This window comes from Schistocerca cancellata, chromosome 5, assembly GCF_023864275.1.
Source record: "Schistocerca cancellata isolate TAMUIC-IGC-003103 chromosome 5, iqSchCanc2.1, whole genome shotgun sequence".
In the NCBI taxonomy this organism is placed as follows: Eukaryota; Metazoa; Arthropoda; class Insecta; order Orthoptera; family Acrididae; genus Schistocerca; species Schistocerca cancellata.
In genome coordinates, this window is record NC_064630.1 from 367,163,675 (window position 1) to 367,179,927 (window position 16,253).

Consider the following 16,253-nt stretch of genomic DNA (forward strand, 5'->3'; position numbering starts at 1 on the left):
ATGATAGCCTGAATCTCGATGGTAACCCTCGATGACGAGCCCCCTTCCATTCAAATATTAAATGGCTCTGAGCACTATGGGCCTTAACTTCTGAGGTCATCAGTCCCCTAGAACTTACAACTACTTAAACCTAACTAACCTAAGGACATCACACACATCCATGCCCGAGGCAGGATTCGAACCTACGACCGTAGTGGTCGCGCGGTTCCAGACTGTAGCGCCTAGAGCCGCTCGGCCACTCCGGCCGGTTCCCCTTCCATTCTCTGAATCTCTTCCTGAAATACGAGGAAATTTCAAAAATAAAAGTTATCATTATCATGGCAAGCCATGCAACTTTATTGAATACTACTCTACACTTCAAACTGACACAAGGATATGAAACTATTTTTAAACATAGTCACAAAGTCTTTGTGAACAACAGTCGAAACGTTCTACCAGTCATTCAGTTCGTTGACATAGAAATCCGCTCCTTAGTCACGGAGCAAATCGGCAAACGCTGTGTGAACATCCTCATCGTGCCAAATCTTTCATTTCGTTTGTTCTTTTATCTTACTGAAGAGATGGAAATCACGCGGTACATCCGATCAGCATCACCTACGTCCGTGCGGCTTTGGTCAAATTGTTGGCACCATTTCACTGCATCTGGCCGCTACAATGCATTTGCTCCACATATCACCAGAATTTCATGGAGGATCTGTTTGCAATTTAGACATTTTCCCCTCAAGAATCATACTGTCCTGCGTACTTCAGCTTGGGAGTACGTGTCCAGTTGGCGCGCCATTTCACCGCCTTGCTGTGATTCACCTGTTATCCGTAAGGCAGCAGAACTCTGTCTGCAGGAAACAAGGAACATGGTATCTCTTCCTGAGCACTATGGGACTTAGCAGCTATGGTCATCAGTCCCCTAGAACTTAGAACTACTTAAACCTAACTAACCTAAGGACAGCACACAACACCCGTATCTCTTCTGACCAAGCGATACTCTTGTTTTGCAATAGCCTTAGAGTGGGAAGCCACGTGTAACTTACATCATGAAATTTCTACATGTTAATCTTCTGCAATCACGAGTTTGTGTTTGTAAACCATTAGTCACGTTCAGCTGCAGCCCAATAAAAAAATCTCGCTATGTTACGCACTTAATCTTGTTAGTGATGAATGTTGAAATTCTGTCAAATTCGTGTGAGGTGTCCTTAGTTAACCAGTCACCTGACAACCTAGGAATAAGCAAGTAAATATAGAAATGAAGTCCCATGCTTCTTGACAGAGCGCAGGGAAACGATGCGGGAGACCCGCATCGCCGTAAGGTCCTAATGGAGGTGGTTTGCCATTGCCTTCCTCCGACCGTAATGGGGATGAATGATGATGATGAAGACGACACAACAACACCCAGTCATCTCGGGGCAGGTGAGCATCCCTGACCCCGCAGGGAATCCAACCCAGGACCCTGTGTTCGGGGAAACAGAACGCTACCGCGAGACCACGAGCAGCTAACTAAGTACTGCAGATGTTACAATTAGATATACTCTCACACGTCGTTGTGTTGTTTAAGCCTAGTAAAAAGTAGTAAGATTGTGTCCTGACGCAGTAAAGAGTTATTTGAGTTTCCCATGTTCGCTGTATGTATTGGGTCGCATGTCGTAGGCTATTCTTTAGGCAGCCATACGTACATCGGGATGGCACCGTATCTGTGCCTTGAGCGATGTACATATACGATAAACAAGAGTCCAACGTGCCGCCAAAGACAAAGTCGTTAAAAAGGGGGACAAGAAAATCGGCCCTATCCACCCTAAATTTAAGAAACAAAAGGAAGCTTAGACTAGGTAGCCGAATGGGGATTTAAATCTCATTTATTCTGCATTACATGCAATATCTCAACAAAGCTGTAAAAAAAATACGATGTCTGAAAGCATGAAACTTCCAGCTTCCAGATATCTGCTGTACGCCTGATACATACTATGTCGGAGAATGTTTGGTACGAGTCGCAAATATGAGTGAGGCAAGTTAAAAAAATATTTTAAGCTTATAGCGTTGCACTCGAAAAGATATGTGACATGATGTAGTTGGTCTAATATTAGTGCCACAAATGAAATGATCTGAGTCCATAAACTTATTGGGATTTTTTCTAATATTGATATTATTTTCGCGGCTGCTTGTGCTGCCATACCGACGTGCCATAGAACGCTCCTCTTTTTACACAGTTCCCCTTGAGCTTTATACGCTGAACTGTAATCTGCTCAACAGAAGTGTCTGTACAGTTGTGTAGCGATAGTATCGCTGCTCTGTTATACGACTCAGATTCTTTTCCTGCTATTCTACGAGTTTGTCCTGCACTAATGATAGGTGATTTTTTGTGTGCAAATCACCAGTTCTTCCTTAAACTTAGTGAATTTCTCAATATTCAACCCTAATCAGACTTTTCTTTTTACTTCCAAGACAACGCTTCTAGTACCTCTCCATGAAAGACATAAAAATTAATCATCAAGATTAAAAAATTAAAGAGCCTCACTTAATACACAATGGTCGGTCACAGTACAGGGTTACGAGGGCCTGCTGAAAAATAACGCCTCCGAAATTTTCATCTGGAAACTCTTAAAGGTTTTTAAATGAAATGTCTTTTTTCTTCATGTCTAGATATTTATTTTCCAACGTAGTCACCTTGGTAACGGATGCATTTCTCCCAACGAGGGACTAGTTTGTTGCCGGCCGAAGTGGCCGTGCGGTTAAAGGCGCTGCAGTCTGGAACCGCAAGACCGCTACGGTCGCAGGTTCGAATCCTGCCTCGGGCATGGATGTGTGTCATGTCCTTAGGTTAGTTAGATTTAATTAGTTTTAAGTTCTAGGCGAGTGATGACCTGCGAAGTTAAGTCGCGTAGTGCTCAGAGCCATTTGAACCAGCCTTCTATTCCAGTCTCGTATTGTTCGTGGATAGATGATGATGATGATGATGATGTTTGGTTTGTGGGGCGCTCAACTGCGTGGTTATCAGCGCCCGTACAATTACCCAGTCTTTGCTCAGTCCAATTTCGCCACTTTCCTGGATGATGATGAAATGATGAGGACAACACAAACACCCAGTCATCTCGAGGCAGGTGAAAATCCCTGACCCCGCCGGGAATCGAACTCGGGACCCCGTGCTCGGGAAGCGAGAACGCTACCGCGAGACCACGAGCGGCGGACTCGTGGATAGAAGGATTGTCGGTATGCCTCTGTGTTATTTACAATTTGTACAAAAACCAGATGGCAGTTATAAGAGTCGAGGGGCATGAAAGGGAAGCATTGGTTGGGAAGGGAGTGTGACAGGGTTGTAGCCTATGTCCGACGTTATTCAATCTGTATATTGAGCAAGCAGTAAAGGAAAGAAAAGAAAAATTCGGAGTAGGTATTAAAATCCATGGAGAAGAAATAAAAACTTTGAAGTTTGTCGATGACACCGTAATACTGTCAGACAGCAAAGGACCTGGAAGAGCAGTTGAACGGAATGGACAGTGTCTTGAAAGGAGGATATAAGATGAACATCGACAAAAGCAAAACGAGGATAATGGAATGTAGTCGAATTAAATCAGGTGATGCTGAGGGAATTAGATTAGGAAATGAGACGCAGTAGTAGATGAGTTTTGATATTTGGGGAGCAAAATAACTGATGATGGTCGAAGTAGAGAGGATATAAAATGTAGACTGGCAATGGCAAGAAATGCTTTTCTGAAGAAAAGAAATTCGTTAATATCGAGTATAGATTTAAGTGTCGGGAAGTCGTTTCTGAAAGTATTTGTATGGAGTGTATCCTTGTATGGAAGTGAAACATGGACGATAAATAGTTTGGACAAGAAGTGAATAGAAGCTTTCGAAATGTAGTGCTACAGAAGAATGCTGAAGAACAGATGGGTAGATCACACAAATAATGAGGATGTACTGAATAGAATTGGGGAGAAGAGTAATTTGTGGCACAACTTGACTAGAAGAAGGCATCGGTTGGTAGGACATGTTCTGAGGCATCAAGGGATCACCAGTTTGGTATTGGAGGGCAGCGTGGAGGGTAAAAATCGCAGAGAGAGACGAAGAGATGAATACGCAGCAGATTCATAAGGATGTAGGTTTCAGTAGGTACTGGAAGATGAAGCTTGCACAGGATCGAGTAGCATGGAGAGCTGCATCAAACCAGTCTCTGGAATGAAGACCACAACAACAACAGTGCTCGTGAGACACCGGGTGGTTTGCATGTAATTACCGAATCATGGCGGTTATTTAAAATTTCCTTGCAAAATCGTAATGGAGCAACTTCCATGGAAGCTACGAGTAAAAACTAGCTAATGGAATGCTGCAGTCTCTCTTCCTCTTAAGTTGTGAAGGTGAACCAGGACAGGCTTGAGACGGTCAAGGAAATACACCAACAACTTTTAGCGCTTTTTCACACTCTTTTGGGGGTTGCCCGACTGTTAAGAGTAAAACAAAAATAGTAACCTGGTCATAACAACACATCAGCAAACAAGATAGTTGTTAACACTGTTCATGAACGTTTCGTTACTATTTACTGTGCAGAAGATACGGTTTCGGTGCAAAGACTCGCTACTAACACACAATATTAGTAAATGGAATGTAATGTATGTAAACAGACGTGAGATCCAATGCCCTTGGACCATACGGTTTGGGAGCACTCTATGAAAATAGTCACAACCCTCAAGCGTAAGAGTATCTGCTCCGAGCTTTAAAGTTGAATGACCCCTTAATATAGCTGTAGGGAAAACAGAGATGCAAGACAGTGGAAGATACCCAAGAAAATCTAATTCGTCTACGATAGAGGCCCGTTGTAAAACCATCGTTGGAGCAAATCTTAAGCTGGTCTAATGGAATAAATAGAGATGTAGGAAAGAAAAGTTACGTAACTTTTCACCACAAGATAGTCACAGGTATGTGCAACAAACTCCAACGGGTGACGCTACAAAAACAGGGTTTGTACATCATGTAGAATATTTGTTCTCAGACATCACTAATCCTATGTTTCAGTTCGATTCAAAAAGCCTATTGCTTTCCTCAAAATGGAAAAAAATGGTTCAAATGGCTCTAAGCACCATGGGACTTAACATCTGAGGATCTGAGGTCATCAGTCCCCTAGACGTAGATCTACTTAAACCTAACTAACCTATGGACATCACACACATCCATGCCCGAGGCAGGATTCGAACCCGCGACCGTAGCAGTAGCGCGGTCCCGTACTGAAGCGCCTAGAACCGCTCGGCCACATCGGCTGGCCTCAAAATGGAATTCATGTAATGATCACAACAGAAAAAACAGAGAAATTTAAGTTTATACAGTAGACTGCCGATAATTGTTCTTCCATGTTATATGGGTTAACGTTGTCTTTTGCGGCTCTTCCCCCGCACCAATCGCGAATAGTTGATGGGTAAATGCTTCTGGTGCACTGCTTACCTCCGCCACACCCTCTCCGGTGCACTGCGAAATACGGGTGTCGCTGTGCAGTAAGTGCAGAGTATTTGTTGAATATCTCTGAGAACATCCTGTGTTTCCGCGCTACTAGTTACACAGCATCGTGAGAAAGCTTCTATGGACTTTGGAACGAATTGACGGGACTTACGTTTGAAGTTCTGTGTATGTCCCTCAGAACTGCTGAGATGGCACATACGCAAAAGCACTGTCCGTGTAAAACAAATGTCCGTATTAGGGTACGGCACAAAATTTTATGTTATAGCAAGTGACCAGTAGACATCTTCTCCTCTAAAGCATATGAATATTCGTTCTCCCTGTTTTGATTACTTAGATTTATTTTTAGTGTTCAGCTCACCCGAGACCGAAAGATTAGGAAACATTGGAATGTATGACTTCTACATCTACATCTACATCTACATCCATACTCCGCAAGCCACCTGACGGTGTGTGGCGGAGGGTACGTTGAGTACCTCTATCGGTTCTCCCTTTTATTCCGCCGGCCGGAGTGGCCGTGCGGTTCTGGGAGCTACAGTCTAGAGCCGAGCGACCGCTACGGTCGCAGGTTCGAATCCTGCCTCGGGCATGAATGTGTGTGTTGTCCTTAGGTTAGTTAGGTTTAATTAGTTCTAAGTTTTAGGCCACTGATGACCTCCGAAGTTAAGTCGCGTAGTGCTCAGAGCCATTTGAACCAGCCTTCTATTCCAGTCTCGTATTGTTTGTGGATAGAAGGATTGTCGGTATGCCTCTGTGTGGGCTCTAATCTCTCTGATTTTATCCTCATAGTCTCTTCGCGAGATATACGTAGGAGGGAGCAATATACTGCTTGACTCCTCGGTGAAGGTATGTTCTCGAAACTTCAACAAAAGTCCGTACCAAGCTACTGAGCGTCTCTCCTGCAGAGTCTTCCACTGGAGTTTATCTATCATCTCAGTAACGCTTTCGCGATTGCTAAATGATCCTGTAACGAAGCGCGCTGCTCTCCGTTGGATCTTCTCTATCTCTTCTATCAACCCTGTCTGGTGCGGATCCCACACTGCTGAGCAGTATTCAAACAGTGGGTGAACAAGCGTACTGTAACCTACTTCCTCTGTTTTCGGATTGCATTTCCTTAGGATTCTTCCAATGAATCTCAGTCTGGCATCTGCTTTAGCGACGATCAACTTTATATGATCATTCCATTTTAAATCACTCCTAATGCGTACCCCCAGATAATTTATGGAATTAACTGCTTCCAGTTGCTGACCTGCTATATTGTAGCTAAATGATAAGGGATCTTTCTTTCTATGTATTCGCTGCACATTACACGTGTCTACATTGAGACTCAATTGCCATTCCCTGCACCATGCGTCAATTCGCTGCAGATCCTCCTGCATTTCAGTACAATTTTCCATTGTTACAAACTCTCGATATACCACAGCATCATCCGCAAAAAGCCTCAGTGAACTTCCGATGTCATCCACAAGGTTATTTATGTATATTGTGAATAGCAAAGGTCCTACGACACTCCCCTGCGGCACATCTGAAATCACTCTTACTTCGGAGGACTACTCTCCATTGAGAATGACATGCCGCGTTCTGTTATCTAGGAACTCTTCAATCCAATCACACAATTGGTCTGATAGTCCATATGCTCTTACTTTGTTCATTAAACGACTGTGGGGAACTTTATGGAACGCCTTGCGGAAGTCAAGAAACACGGCATCTACCTGGGAACCCGTGTCTATGGCCCTTTGAGTCTCGTGGACGAACAGCGCGAGCTGGGTTTCACACGATCGTCTTTTTCGAAACCCATGCTGATTTCTAGTCTCCAGAAAAGTCATTATACTCGAACATAATACGTGTTCCAATATTCTACAACTGATCGACGTTAGAGATATTAGAGATTGTACTATGTTAACAGTGTTCTCTTACGTAAAGAATACCCTTGAATTTCTATTTAAATGTACACTAAAAGCTCCTCGATTGGCTCACTGCTAATAGCAAACTTTAAAGTTTTACACACGGCTGATGAGTTTGTGTAAATTATACAGTGTTACGCAGCTCTAGATATTAGCGACCACGATAATATTTATAGAATATAATTTGTTTCATGAGACTCGGTTGTATGGCCCCTAATTGTAAGGCCTGAACAAGTGGAACCCATTGGCTGAAAATCAAAATTAGGTACACTGATAAGAGGGTTCCAGCCGTGGGACTCTTTAGCGCTAAGTCTGTCCACAAGTGTCTTTCCTTTTTTGGATAGGGAAAGGTATGATCGTAAGCCAACTTGCATTCTGTTTCCATTACATATTTTCATCTCCCCTCAAGTCCTATTAGTACTGTTACAAAGACACTCCATTCAAATTGACAAAGACGAAGATTCATAAGTTCAGAGAGCAGTTTCATAAATACGGGGAAAGACAAGTAGCTTGACATCCCGACGTTGTTACATGTGGCGCTGCAGCTGGTGACTAGCTTTTGCGCTAACCGTATGCCAGCAGACTGTGTTGGAAATGAGTGGAACTATCGTTTAACATGGCATCCGATGTACTCGTATTTTAGTTTTTGATTTTTTTTTCTGTTTACATACGTAAAACTTTTCTCGGAGTGAGCGTCTCATTAAGCATCGGAAATCTCTTTTTAGAACCTTGAACCTTCTAATTACTGGGCTCATGGCTACGTAATTTAACTATTAAAATATTTGTTTCTGAGACATTTTAAATATCAACACATACCTTGTTAGTAAAAAAGAAGGGCTTCTATTTTTTCTCATAGTATAGTAGATGTAAGTTAGCGTTGTTTCTAATCTGTTTACTTTCATACAGATGGGAAGAAAGAGATAATGGACAATAATACCTTTCACTAGAATTATTCACTGAATGAATAAGCTTGCAAGCAGATTCACTACGACAAATTTGTTAGTACTTTCTCTAAAGATGTTTCCAGTGCCATTACTGAGTAAGTTTTTATTCCATGTAGAAGCTTAAATAGAACACGTTCTCCTAAGCGGGTGAATATAACCCGTAGTGTGAATTATTTCTGAGAACTTTCGTTTATGAAAAACAGTATTATTTGTATAAAAGTTTTGACAGTTGCTGTCACTATGATGAACAGAGAACTAGTGCTTGAATGCGTCGTGAAGGTCCAGTTGGAAGTGAATTTATTTGTTATTCGCTATGAAACGCACGTGCGAATAGGCTGATGACCAGCAGAAAAGGAGACAGAATTTTAATTTCTGTAAACTACTGATAGGTAAAACTAAGAGTACGGACGACGTTATTAGGTGTTAGGTTAAAGGTGGGCATTGCATAGCTTTCACGCATAATTATTGCTTACTTCGTGCAGGTAATCATTGATTACCTTCGGCACGTGACAGTTGATCAGTCTGATTTAGCGGGCGCTGATGACCGCGTAGTTGAGCGCCCCACAAACCAAACTTCATCAATCTGATTTAGTTACTGATACGAGCATTGGAGCCTAATGTACGCGTACCATTGTGCTGGCCATAGGGACGGGGGTGTTTTGCATGTTGGTGACCACAATGGCATTTTAAGGAGCAGGGACGTGAAACGCGAGTTTTGGTTGCGGAAATTTTTTTAAAAATTTCTGTTCACGTTTAACGGATTATATCAAAAGTGAAGGACTTTTTAAATTGTTTAATTTTTTGTGTAGTCTACAGCCTCTACGTGTTTTGTGAACGAAGATATGGTCCAGGTAGGCTGTATTATTATTATTATTATTATTATTATTATTATCTATGAGATAGGCCAATTTCGACTGTTGGTCATTATGAAGCACGTATCTTAAGCTTCCAGCTTCATTTTACAATAATAATAATAATGAGCGTATGGCATTGGTGGCCGGGAGACCCCTGGCGGGGCGGTTCAGCCGCCGCTCCACAAATTCTTTAACGCCACTACGGCGACTTGCGAGTAAATGAGGATGAAATGAAGACGAAAGACACACACCACCCAGTCATCTCGAGGTAGAGAAAATCCCTGACCCCAGGACCTCGTGCGCGCTACCGCAAGACAACGGGCCGCGGACTATTTTACAATATATAGCTGGTACAAGTCGACAGGAATACATCTTACTTCCGTGCGCATGTGGCACGAAAACAATATAGTGTTGTACATGGTTACGTCTGTTATCCGACTGCTAATAGACGTAACCATGTACAATTGCATCTTGCAGCATATTGTTTTTGTGCCATAAGGACCAGAAGTAGGATGTATTCCTGTCGATATGTACTAGCGATGTATTATAATGTAAAATGAAGCTGCAAGCTTAAAATGCGTGGTTGAAACGACCAAAGGTCGAAACTGGTCAGTCACATAGATAATAATAAAAAATAATACAGCCTACCTGGACCATGTTTTCATTCACAAAAGTGACGGACGTTGTTAGGTACACGGTTTAAGCTCTTCGCTGGTAAATGTCGCTTACCTTTTGCGGGTATTCATTATTTCCTTTTCGCAGGTGGTCTTTACTTACCTCTGGAATCAAAACATTGCTTACTCTGATTTAGTGGATGGCACAAATGTGGGAACATAAGCCCTTATCGAGCAGGGTGTGCCCGCACTTCAGTGACCACTTCGGCGCTCTGGGGACGGACAGGGGTGCGGAAGGCGAGCTTTGGCTACGGAACTCACCAGCCCGCCTCCGACGATGGCGACGGACCGGGGCTGCGGCGCCAGTCTCGCTGGGAACGCCGGCATGGCGCCTGTGAGCGTCTGGTGTGGAGCGAGTGGTGGCTGCCGGCGGCCGGGGCGCGCGCCCGCTGCAGACTGTGGCTTCGCCGTCTGGCTCTGCGTCGCGGCCGCCGTCGCCGTCGCCGCCGCCGCCGCCGCTCCCCGCCGCCCCTACCCTGCGCGGGGAGCGCTCCAGGGGCTGCCGACCGCGGAGGAAACGCGATCCGCCCCCTTCCGCCAATGGCACGCCGCTGCGCCTTCCAGACGTGGGCCAAAGCCGCCGGACGCTCCCACCAACAGGGCGCTGCGAAGTAGCGGAAACGTGGAAAAACGCATAAAACACTTCCGCGTGAGCCTGAGGCAGACACCTACATGCACATGCGGGGAAGAAGGTCCCCCAGAACACACTCTCTTTTTCTGCGGGCAATAGACATACACAACGCTTAGACTATACAGATACAGACATAGATATATACACAGAAATAAGACACGAAGAACAATGGGCACAATTAAACGCACTGACAAACAGTATTTCAAAAACAACACATGAAGATTACATGCGGACACGACATTACAGACATGCCTATGTGCAGCGTAACAACAATCTCCAGAGGATGGACAGCGATACCACAGTGACAGCGAAAATAGTGACAATGAGGAGGAACAGGAGGAGGAAGCTGAGTTGTGACAGTAAATAAGCAAAATTGCTGGCGTTCTAACCAAGAAAACATCAAATGCTGTACATGGATGGGCACCTAAAGTACTTAATATATAGGATTAGTAATAAATAGGATATGCAACATGATTTCTCTACTAATAACCATTTGTGTGTGTGTGTGTGTGTGTGTGTGTGTGTGTGTGTGTGTGTATGCGACTGGCGGTCAACGGCTCGAAGAAACCATTCCGAGGTATTCACCGTCAGTCACATTCGGTGATGGTACTAACAAATCTCTCCTCTAGCCTATCTTCTTTTTATATTCTTTTTAAAAAACAACAAAATTTTATTTATATTTCAACCTTAAATTATTGTTATTTTGAAAAGTATCATTCTTTGTAAATGTTGTACATAAAACAAAAGAAAAGAAGACTGTAAAAAGATGAAAAACGAAAATTGTAAGATGTACGACCTGTTTTAAGCACCAGGTAACAGATCTATAATTTGGCAATAAATAAATAACACACTTCCGCCAATAGGATGCTTTCGACTATGTTCCTCGACAGGGAGAAAAACGGCTGTTTCTGAACTCGGTTCGAACTGTTCGAACAGCTTACGTTACAATTTGGGAAATCTCGGGTTATGTTAGATCTTTTGATTGACCTGCGATCTAGTGGTTTTTGTTAATCTTAGTACCGTTAATGCACTGTGGAATTTAACAACAAAAATAACTGTGAAACACGGACGGAAATATCTTCTACGATACAGGCAATAAATAAATAAATAAAAGATTGCAATCGAGAAGTCGGCCGGTGTGGCTCAGCGGTTCTAGGCGCTTCAGTCTGGAACCGCGCAACCGCTACGATCGCAGGTTCGAATCCTGCCTCGGGCATGGATGTGTGTGATGTCCTTAGGTTAGTTAGATTTAAGTAGTTTTAAGTTTTAGGGGACTGATGACCTCAGATGTTAAGTCCTATAGTGCTCAGAACGATTTGAACCATTTTTGCAATCAAGATTCTGTAGAATTTTCGAGCTCATCCTGCTATCTAGTGAAGTCTCCAAAAAGAGTCTCATCGCTGTAAATCTCCTCGCGATAAAAACTAGTCCTTATTTGCGATATATTTCGTTACTTGGACATTTAAATTTTGATTGTTGTCGTCTTGTTTTCAGACTGTTTAGAATACTGTATGGTAGTGAACGAAAAAATTCTGTGAAAAAATGTGTGGAAACTGTGCACTGAGAGCAGTTGAGCGAGACACCAACTAGAGACACGAAACAGGATGGAAATTGTAATTACAGAAACGCACATAACCTCTAACCACGAAACAGCTCTTCACAAATAAGCATTAATTTTCTTCTTGGCTAGTTTGCAGATAACATGCTGTCATAAAAACGACGAAAAAGAACACAAAAACCGGTGTATAATGATGCAGCTCATTTAGCGGTGTAATTTTAAGGTGAGGGTCGGCCGGTGTGGCCGAGCGGTTCTAAGCTCTTCAGTCTGGAACCGCGTGACCGCTACGGTCGCAGGTTCGAATCCTGCCGCGGGCACTGATGTGTGTGATGTCCTTAGGTTAGTTAGGTTTAAGTAGTTCTAAGTTCTAGGCGACTGGTGACCTGAAAAGTTAAGTCCCATAGTGCTCAGAGCCATTTGAACCATCTATTAAATTAATAAAAAATCCGAAACACTTTTAGAAAACATTGAGCTGGAAGAAAAGTAAAAACGGGGTTTTACAAGTTCGTGGCGCCCTCCATCAGTAATGCTGGAATTCAATATGGTGTTGGCCCGCCCTTAACCTTAACGACAGCTTCCACTCTCGCCGGTAAACGTTCAATCAGGTGCTGGAAGGTTTCTTGGCGAATGGTAGTACACTCTTCACGGAGTGCTGCAGTGAGGCAAGGTCTCGATGTCGGTCGATGAGGCCTGGCACGAAGTCGGCGTTCCAAAACATCCCACAGGTGCTCTATAGGAATCAGGTCAGGACTCTGTGCAGGCCAGTCCATAATAGGGATGTTACTGTCGTGTAACCACTCCGCCACAGGCCGTGCATTATGAACAGGTGCTCGATCGTGTTGAAAGATGCAGTCGCCATCCCCGAATTCCTCTTCAACGGTGGGAAGCAAGAAGGTGCTTAAAACATTAGTGTAGGTCTGTGCTGTGATAGTATCACGCAAAACAACAAGTTGTGCAAGCCCCCTACATGAAAAACACGACCACACCATAACACCACCGCCTCCGAACTTCACTGCTGGAACTACACACGCGGGCAGATTACGTTCACTGGGCATTCGCCATACCCACACTCTGGCATCGGATCATCACATTGTGTACCGTAATTCGTCACTCCACACAACGTTTTTCCACTGTTCAATCGTCCAGTCATTACGCTCCTTACACCAAGCGAGGCACCGTTTGGTATTTATCGGCGTGATGCGTGACTTATGAGCAGCCGCTCGACTATGAAATCCAAGTTTTCTCACCTCCCGCCTGTCATAGTACTTGCAGTGGATCCTGATGCAGTTTGGAATTTCTGTGCGATGGTCTGTATAGATGTCTGCCTATTACATTTTACGACCCTTTTCAAATGTCGGTTCTCTCTGTTAGTGAACAGACGAGGTCGGCCTGTACACTTGTGTGATGTACGTACATCACACGTGTCCCTTCACGTTTCCACTTCACTATCAAATCGGAAACAGTGGACCTAGAGATGTTTTGGGGGTGTCCTGATACTTTTGATCACTAACTGTGTTTGCAGAAGGTGGATTTTCAAAACAACACAATTTTTAAATCGCAAACACGGAAGAATATCAACAGGAGCTTCAAATCTGAGTAAAATGAGTATGTTTGGTAAAGTTTATATCTCTTATTCTTATATGTGTACAGGGAGTCAACTGCTTATTTGCAACCTACTTGGTAAATCGTTACCGCCTCTAATAACCAAATAAAATATTATAGTGGGTGCAGGAAACCAACATTTTTTGGGGACAACATTTTCAACATAAATTTTTATATACCCAGACATAGCAGTTCAATATGACAACTCAAATTGTAAATTTGTTGAAACACAATAGGAGTTTGTGCAGTGGTAGGATTTACTGCTATTTCCTCCAGCGTTTTACGAAACTGTAAAATTGTAAGCAGAGCCGTAGCTTATTACTGTGGCTAGTTCGCAGTGTCTTGCGTCTGCCTTGCACTATCTCCGCGCGAGTCAAATGCTACGTTCGAACAAGCTCGATTCGGTATCGCTCGCTGCAGCGTATCGGGAAATCTAGAGCACGTTCGAACGCCAGTATCGCTTGCCCACCTCTAAGGAGAAGCGCTTGTTTAATGGACAAGTTATCCTTGCTCGCGGATGACAGCCATCACAGGGAAAATTACCGCTCTTGCGTTATAGGTAGTTACTCGAGGAGGAGTCAAGGGGTCGTTGTTAGCGTAACTGTGTATTACGTCAATAAATGCCTAAGTGCGATCGCAATGAAGGAAGGACCAGAACTCCAATGTACCATCACCCACACCGAATTACGTTTTACACGGTTTGTCTCAATCTACAGTGACTGAACAAAAATATGGAAACACTGCGAGAAAGGCAGATACTAGCGAAGACTGAAGATTGCGCGTTGTATTAGACACCTGTGATGATGATGATGTTTGGTTTGTGGGGCGCTCAACTGCGTGGGTATCAGCGCCCGTACAATTTCCCAACCTTTGCTCAGTCCAATTTCGCCACTTTCCTGGATGATGATGAAATGATGAGGACAACACAAACACCCAGTCATCTCGAGGCAGGTGAAAATCCCTGACCCCGCCGGGAATCGAACCCGGGACCCCGTGCTCGGGAAGCGAGAACGCTACCGCGAGACCACGAGCGGCGGACATTATTAGACACCTGTGCAATGTTCTCAATATTCAGCAAGCGTCAGTCGTGGTCAAGTAGACTTGGCCACTGTTTCTATGTTTCGATACAGTGTATCGATACCTGGAACTGTTTCAGTGTTTCGGAACGGCTATGGTTCACTGTTTCGAAACAGTGGTGTTTCATTCCGCCCCTGTCTCGGATCTCGAGCCAGACACAGAAACTGTATCGTTGTTTCAAAATAAGACTGTTTCAGTCCACCTGCGCCTGGAACGGACTAACTGTATCGAAACAGTGATGTTTCATTCCGCTCTGTGTCGGACGAGATTCGGGCTCGGCACAGGTACTGAAACACAACATACCACTTCATGAAACACTTTCAAGAGTGTCTAAATCTTTTGATAAGCAATAGCATGAAGCTTAAGATATCCGAAAATAAAGTTTCGTTTCTAGCTGACTGTCCTGTTCCGAAATGGCGTAACATCTGATTTATAAACACTAACCAAACAATAAAACAACGCATACTATTCGCATTCAAAATAATAAATATGTGAAAATCATTCAGTTAATTTACACTTTTTTTATAACATACGCTTCTCTGTTCATGTACAGTAATCATATTAAGAAACGCAAGTAAGACTACAACATTTTAAATAAAAAAAGGCGTAGAGTGACAGTTATTAGACATGTACATAAATTTGATGTAGGTATAATTGCAAGCAATCTGTTTGACATATCACTGATAGTGTAATGGTGAACGGGAAGCATCGTAAATTTATAGTAACGGTTCGAAACACCTTGAAACACAAAAATTTTTTCTGTTATATTTTGTTATTTATTCGAATTATTTGGCGTTATTTGTGAGTCTATAATCACTGTGTCTATTATCCACAATGATTCCCTTTGTGTGCATGGAAATTAGCAGGATGGGTATATTAGCCATACTAATGGGATGTGGGAATCCCAGTAGCATATCTGTTGTTTCTGCAGTTTGCTTCCACCTCCAGTTCCGTTCGTGGTGGTTCTTCTGTCTTCAGCTAAGGCTTTCCTCAGCCAATTGAAAAGTATGAAAGTCACATGACACAAAAGCAGCGCATTTGCTGCAGGAAATACGAAACTGCCAAGACGCCTAAGTGATAGTTTCATACTTTCTGCGTTATGATTAACGCTCTCGCACCTCATTTGTGTTTATATGGACATACTTATACAGTAGACATTCAAGATGATAAAATGTGTAGGTTTATTAGATTACAAAACACAAACTGTTTCACTGTTTCGAAACACCGTATCGAAACATTACATTGTACTGTTTCATTTGTTTCGAAACATTTACGTGTTTCAGTTTTCCCATCTCTATGGTCAAGAGGGTGTTTTGTCTAGTTGTGACTGACTTGTGTCGGAGCCAAGTGAATTTGAACATGGACAATGTGTTGGTGGTCATGTCGTGGGTGCTTCTATAACCAAGGAATCCAAAGAGTTTCATACATGAATACATGAAATGTATTCGCAGCTGCGAGTACGAACAACCGTCAGCTGCATAAGGGAACGACGTCCCTCGAACCCGGATCTCCCACTTTACGTAATCGGTTGGCCTAACCGCTGTGGCTATCTGTGCACGACTCTCGGCTAGAC

General features: G+C 43.3%; 1 protein-coding gene across 1 annotated transcript in view; it reads right to left on the reverse strand.

Annotated features, from left to right (window-relative positions):
• LOC126187998 (kynurenine 3-monooxygenase-like) overlaps window positions 1-10,192 on the reverse strand; it is a 183,445-nt gene extending 173,253 nt beyond the window's left edge. Inside the window, exon 1 of the mRNA XM_049929407.1 lies at window positions 10,074-10,192. Within this exon, the coding sequence (XP_049785364.1) occupies window positions 10,074-10,139 (66 nt within the window). The 5' untranslated portion in view covers window positions 10,140-10,192. The remainder of the gene's footprint in view (window positions 1-10,073) is intronic.
• Between the last annotated feature and the right edge of the window lie 6,061 nt (window positions 10,193-16,253).